The sequence below is a fragment of the Panthera pardus genome, unplaced genomic scaffold (assembly GCF_024362965.1).
Source record: "Panthera pardus isolate Hobbes unplaced genomic scaffold, ASM2436296v1 HiC_scaffold_2, whole genome shotgun sequence".
NCBI classification, from domain to species: Eukaryota; Metazoa; Chordata; class Mammalia; order Carnivora; family Felidae; genus Panthera; species Panthera pardus.
Window position 1 is genome coordinate 137,854,681 of NW_026526765.1, and position 7,349 is coordinate 137,862,029.

A 7,349-nucleotide genomic window follows, 5' to 3' on the forward strand; every position below is an offset into this window, starting at 1 on the left:
TCTCTTAAATATTACCTCTTCAATGAGCTTTCCTCAGCCAAGAGAAGCACTTAGTGTTCATCTACTATGTGTCAGGAACATTGATAGGAATAAAAATCTCCCCATGTTTCAGTGGTACTTCCAGTGAAAACTGGTTGTGTTTTCAGACCATAAAATCACAATCTGTATCGGAGTTTTCTGTACACCTCCTTCTTCTCCACTGGAGATTTTCTGTCCTCAAAGATTTGCAGTAGTTGTTGATATTTGCACTCTGATGATGATCCATATAGTACGGGAGAGGGTAAATACCCAAGTATTTGCTGAAGTCAACCAAGTAGGATGTCTTCCAAACACTTAGTGCAGCGTGGGGTTAGAGAAAAGGAATTTTAAGACCTGTGAGCCTCCCATCTGGAAATTTCATTTGAAATGCTCTATAATCCCTATCATGGGCAAACTATCGTCCTCTTCTTAACTTCAACTTAGTCTGAGAACCAGGTGTGAGCACCTATGGTCAAGTCATTTTCAACGAGGGTGCCAATTATCATTCATAGGGGGAAAGAATAATCTTTTCAACAAATGGTGCTGGGACAACTGAATTGCCAAATGGAAAAGAACAAAGGTGGACCCTACCTCATTACATATACAAAAATTAACTCAAAACGGATCAAGGACTTAAAGGCGCCAAAACCATAAAATTCTTAGAAGAAAACACACATGTAAATCTTTATGACCTTAGCTTTGGCAGGGGATTCTTAGATGCGACAGTGAAAAGCATGAGAAACAAAATTTTTAAAATAAATTTTACTTCATCAAATTTTTTAAAAATGTGTTTAGAAGGACACCATCAAGAACATGACAAGACAACAAAGAAAGTGGGAGAAAACATCTGCAAATTATGTATCTAATAAGGAACTTCTATCTAGAATATATAAATAATTGTTATAACTCAGTAAAAGTCAACTCAATTAAAAAATGAGCAAAGGATCTGAAGAGACATTCCTCCAAAGAAGATATACAAATGGCCAACAAACACATGAAAAGATCTGCAACATCTTTAGTCACCAAAAACAATTCAATCAAACCACATAAAAATAGCATTTAACAACCATTAAGATAAACAGAATGGAAAAAAAAAAGTCATAATAACGGGTGTTGGTGAGGCTGTGGAGAAACTGGTACCCTCACACATGGCTGGTGGAAATGTAAGATGGCGCAGCCACTTTGGGAAACCAGTCTGGCAATTATTCAAACGATTAAATGTAAAGTTAATCTAAGACCCAGTAATTCTACTTGTACAATATCTACTGCAGCATTATTAACAACCTGAACGTGGAAACAACCCCTATGTCCATCAACTGATGAATGGATTAACAAAATGTAGTATACCCACACAATGGATTATTCCATTTCATTCAATTCCATAAAGGAATGAAGTACAGACTGTGAAAACATTATGTTAAGTGAAATAAGCCAGTCATGAAAAAATACATATCATATGATTTCATTCATAGAAGTCCAGAACAGTTTATAGAGACAAAAATTTAATTAGTGGTTGTTTAAGAGATTTGGGAAATGGGGGCAAGGAGTGATAGCTGAAAACCATAGAGTTTCTTTTTGAGGTGATGAACATGTTCTAAAACTAACTGTAGTGATGGATGCACATATCTGTGAATATAGTAAAAACTATTAAATTGTACACATTAAATGAGTGAAATGTATGGTATATGAGTTATACTTCAATACAGCTGTATAAAATAGAGAAAAGGTATATATTTCCTGACTTTTTTTTTTTAAAGGTGTTGTCTTATTTCTCCATGATTCTTTATGGGAAGCATCTTTTAAGCTTACGGTTGTATCATTTAAGGAAAAAGCAATATTCGTAAACAATTTAAAGCCTTGCTCTCTGGTACCAAAAAGCTTTCACTAGATGTTTTCCCCTTCTCATTCTATTTTCTGCCCCCATGCCAGCTTCCACCAATTTCTTGTTTCACAGTCACAACACAACAGAAACACTGTAATTTTTAAATATGCTTCATTTACTGAATTTGGCTTTCTGGGACTGTTCTTAATTGTGAAAGGAAAGGAATCCAATACTGTGTTAAAAATAGACTAATATCATACACCAAATTGTACGGTCATTACAAGCTTACTGTCATCGAAAATGTCTATAATTTGATTTCCACTTCTATGAATTTCAATCAATTTAACAAGTTTCTACAGAAATAAATTTTTAAATGCTTACTTTTTCTTTAATTAAAATCCATTTATCTGTAAATCTGACTTTCAATTTACAGTTTAGGTTAACTATTCGAAGTAGATGATCTGCATCACAATCATCTGAGGCTTTGCAACTTATTATTGTCTATGGACCAGAAGCAATGCCAGGAGGAATGTGTTAAAAATGCATAATAATGGCCTTATCCCAGCCCTACAGAACCATAATTTGCACTATAACAAGATCCCTAGGTGGGTGATGGGCATTGAGGAGGGCACCTGTTGGATGAGCACTGGGTGTTGTATGGAAACCAATTTGACAATAAATGTTATATATGTGTATATATATATATATCCCTAGGTAAGTTATGCATAAAGTTTGAAGATCTTGAGCATTCAACACGCAGATTCCAGTGAGGAGAAGGCATCTGCATTTCAAACAAGAGCCCTATGGTCTCCCCTACACTCTCAGGTTTGAGAAGCACTTTTGAAAACAAAAGTGGAGGGCTGAGAAAGAACATTCCTTCAGAGTAGTTTAGGTATACTAAAAAACACTGCTATAGATCCATCCCCCCCAGAACAGTTTGGAAAGCAAGGAAGATTATGATTTTACAAATCTGTTATATTACCTTAAAACTAATAACCTGAATGAGTCTATATAACATAAGGGGTTTAGATTAACAATCAAACCCAAGTTTACAACTTTCACATTGCACCAACCAAGATAAATTTATTCATACTCAAACTTCTGTAGACTTTTATTGAAAAAGTCAAATACCTTATGTAAAAGTCCCATCCAAATGGGAAATAGAAATTTACAGCTCCTGCTACTCAACTCTGAAAAGCCTCAATTAAACAGAATGCTTAGCGTTCACAGAATTCTAGTTCACAGTAGGTCAGTAGTTTGTTTTGATCCTAGCTGGTGGAAAACCTTCATAGTCCTCAAAGGAAATACAGGTCTTAGAATTCAGCATAGACACTAACTCTCAATACATTTTAAGCCAGCTACATGGTACGTATAAAGGGTTAAAAAGATAAACTCAAAGGTTCATCTGTTTTGCTAGGCAATTTTTACTAATTCTTAGGAGATGCTGGTTTTGACAATAAATCCAGCAAACATTTACTAAATGCAAATGTTCAAGATTTTGTGAGGAACACAAAGATGATCAAGGCACTATCCCCAGCCTCAAGAAGCATATAATCTAAGAGGAGGCGGGATTTGGCTGGGAACCTATATCTACAACTTGCAGAGTATGGTCAGTGATGAAAACGGTTCCCGGAAGTTCCAAGTTTCAGCTAACCGAGTTTTAGATAATGGACATTTTACAGTAATTTCCAATTGATTTGGTGTAGAGTTGCACGAGCCAAGAAAGCTTACAAAAGCACTTTATAAAGAAGTACAGCCTAAGGTAAACAAACCTGGGCAATTTGCTTACATTTTAATACACACACACACACACACACACACACACTTAAAACTGGGCTATGAAGTGTGGGTGACTTCATTTAAATGCAAAGCAATTCAAACCTGAAATGGATCTAGGAGGCCAATTAGAGTTAACAGTGTTTCCTCTGACAAAAACAGGAACACTCAACTTCAGAGACCGCTGACCATGCGAGAAAAGAGGAAAAAGGGAGTGAGGACCGGTTATTTCTTCCTGGCAACTTAAAAAAATAAAACAAACAAACAAAAACAACAGAAAACCCAAACCAGCACTTTCCTGGACTACTCCCTCTCTTCAACTTTGCATTTTATAAACGCTCGTATTCTTAAAAAGTCTAAGAACTAAAGAAGACAAAACCGGTCAAGTGCATTCAACAATACAAAACAGAGGCACCTCCCTCAAGGGGAACTAGCAGTCCATGAAGGGCCATGACTGGGAAAAGTGCATCCACAAGCTCCCTGGAGAGCCACGGCCACTCAACGCTCCGTTCACTGGTCTCCCCTCCCAGGGGCACACCCTCCCTTGGTAAAGGAAAAGCGAGCCCCTCTCCAAAGGGGGCTGCGGAGGTCGCCCGGGAGGGTGGTAAGGTTTACCAGGACTCAGGGCAAGACCCTCGGCTTTGGAGAAGAGGTGCAAATGACACCGAGGAAGGCCGGCTGAACCGGGAAAGGGCGCTGCAACGTTCGGGCCGGTCCCGGCCCCTCAAAGGATCAGGTCGACCCCCAGCCCGCCAGGCTGGTCTCGTGAGGGAGGCTGGCCGCCCAGGCCACGCTCCAGCCCACTGACAGGTACCAGAGGCGGGCCCGCGTCACAGGTGTCGCCCCGACCAGGTCCCCGCAAACCCGGGGGGTGGGGAGGGAAAAGTCCCGGCAGGGGAAAGGCACCTAAAGGTGAGACGCGCGGCAGGAGCGGAGCGCAGCACCCATGGCGACGCGGTCTCACCTCTAGGGTGGACACAGTACTGGTAAACAGGTCTTCTCCGTCTTCCAGCTCCTCAAAGTCGGTGGGCTTCCCGTCCCCCAGCGGAGGAGGCTCCCTCTCCGCCGCCATCTTCGCTCGTCCAGACGACTGCGCGAGCGGGGCCTCGCGGACCTGTCACGTGAGCACGCACGGCAAAGCTGGCGCGCTCGCCGCCTCGCTCCCCCGCCCCCCGGCCCCGCCCCTCGCGGCCCCGCCCCGGCCTCGTGATGCCGCCCGCCCCTGAGCGCGGCGCTGAGCCCCGCCCCTCCGCCTCTCCATCCACCTCCGCGTCTGGGTCGCCGTCCCCTCTCACCGCCCGCTTGCTGTGCTGTCGGTGGAAGACTCGTGCACTTTTATTACCATCACCTTCGTAGCAAGTCTGGGCCACTTTTAAAACCGGCATTACCGCTTTTTCAAGTGTCCTTCAGGAAGGTGGAAGAGTTTGGGGACCAGTCTTTAGGCTTGGATTATACACAGATTGAGGGCAAGATTGAGGCTTGGTGGAAAAGAGACACCTCTTTAGGCTGTCCCACAGATCTCTTTGATATGATTGAAATGTTCTCTGTCAGCGCTGTCCTGTAGAATAACTGCTGGCCAGGCATGACCACTGAGCCCTTCTTGTAACTACTGTGACGAAGGAGCTGAGTTTTAAATTTTATTTCACTTTAGTTAACTCCAGATACATGAGCCACACATTAGTTTTGCTTCATAAAGTAAGAGAAAGCCTGGACAAATAACAGGAAAAGCAGTGAATGATTGGCGAGAGCCTAATAATTCCCTCCGCCAATTACTAGCGCCTCATCCTGGGATGGTCTTTTGGAGACTTTTCAGCTTCAATTTCCTTAGCAGCAAAATGGAAATGTTACTAATCCTCCAGTCACTTGATTGCACAGGATTATTCTCAGGATAATATGAGAAAATATGTGAAAATATTCTAAGGGCTAAAAAGTGCTTTACTAATGCAAAGTATGCTCATGGAAAATTAAAAGAGGGCATTGCCAACAGCAACCTGGGGTTATAATTTTGCTGGAGGAATAAAAAGCTTTGATGGGATTCTTTACAAATTAAGTACAAACTCTCAACACTCAAAGGCATGGGAATTAGGCCTGGGTGCTACTGACTATGTGCAAAACTTACTTAGCATCTCTGGAACTTATTTTTTAAACTGCATTAGAGCAGGTTTTTCTATTTGCAAGGATTTTTTTTCCATCCCTAAGTTTTTTTTTAATGTTTATTTATTTATTTTGAGAGACAGAGAGAGAGATCGCGAGGGGGAAGGGGCAGACAGAGAGAGAGGGAGAAAGAGAATCCCAAGCAGGCTCCACACTGTCAGTGCAGAGCCCAACACAAGGCTGGAACAGTGAGATCATGACCTGAGCTGAAATCAAGAGTCAGGCCTTCAACCAACTGAGCTACCCAGGCGCCCCCACTCCTAAATTTCTACATTTCTATGATGATTATCAAGATGCATTAGCCCAAACCATGATTAATTTAAATAAGTATATCAAACTTCAAATGTTGCTTGGGTTAATTTCATGCAGAGACCGATTGCCACCATTGTGCTACTGCTTTCTGGAGCCACTGCTGTGTCCCTGTCTGGAAGAATCAGCTGCTGAGGTGCATTCCGCGGCCTGCACCCCACCAACCTACAGTCTGGACCTGTCACTGATCAAACACTTTAACCTCTTCTGAAAGCTCACAGCCTGGGTAGACAGGATTCTTCTCTGCATCCCTAATGTTTACCTCTGTCTCTGTTTATTGCTTACTACTTTCTGTCTTCTGCTACGGCCATTTGTATTCCCAGATTATTTTTTGTACTACACATCTGATTTGGTTGAAATAAGTCCAGCCACCTTTGACTGAAATTAAAAGTGGCTGGTCTGTAAAAGGGAGGTACATGCAGAATGACCTTCAGAGGCCGAAGAGGCCGTAAGACCAAGAAATGGTTTATTAAGGAGACTTACAGACAGAAGCGTTCCTTCGGTGGCAGCAAGCAGAATAGATCTCCACAACCCTACCTCCCATAAGATCTGCTTTTATAGATGTAGAGGCTGGGGAGTACTTGCTTGGGGACCACACAGGAGGAGAGTTTTTAAAGTAGGTGTGTGCCATAGTCATATCTCCAAAGCAGATCAGGGACGTTATGCCCTGAGGGTGTACTTAAGGGTGTGGTTAACAAAAAGAAAGAATGTGTTGGGGGTGTTGGTGGGGCTGTGCTCAGGTAGGCTTCAGGTCACAGAGGGGTCATCATGGTGGATTTGTCCAAGATGGCATTCGTCTGGTTCACATAGTGGCTTAAAAAAATGTAGTTTGTCATGTAGGACCATGGAGGCTCTATGAGATCATTTAGGATTTATGGGCTCCTTCTGTTGTTTTACCCTCCCTAGGATGTAATCTCTTCCTCATGGTCAAGTAAGCTCTCCACCACAACTACTTTCCAGCTGGCAGAAAAGGAGTAAAAGGGAAATAGAATGCCATCCCCTTCCCTTCAAGGCCGAATCCAGAAGTTGTACACACCACTTCTGTCCACATCCCTTTGAACAGCTCATTAGTTACATGGCTATCTCTAGCTATGGGAAATGAGGAAATGCAGTTGTTATTCTACTCCCTAAAAATTAGAGGTTCTCATACTCTGGAGGAAATGGAAACTATCATAGGGAACCACTAGGCTCTGTTATAAAGCATTCATTACTTTTTTCATGATAGCATAACTGGCCCTCCTTCTGGGTAACCATTCCTTTCTAAAAGTCT

General features: G+C 42.2%; 1 protein-coding gene across 1 annotated transcript in view; it reads right to left on the reverse strand.

Annotated features, from left to right (window-relative positions):
• SNX2 (sorting nexin 2) overlaps window positions 1-4,734 on the reverse strand; it is a 57,117-nt gene extending 52,383 nt beyond the window's left edge. The window contains exon 1 of the mRNA XM_019469554.2: window positions 4,581-4,734. Coding sequence (XP_019325099.1) covers window positions 4,581-4,688 — 108 coding nt within the window. The 5' untranslated portion in view covers window positions 4,689-4,734. The remainder of the gene's footprint in view (window positions 1-4,580) is intronic.
• Window positions 4,735-7,349: the final 2,615 nt, after the last annotated feature.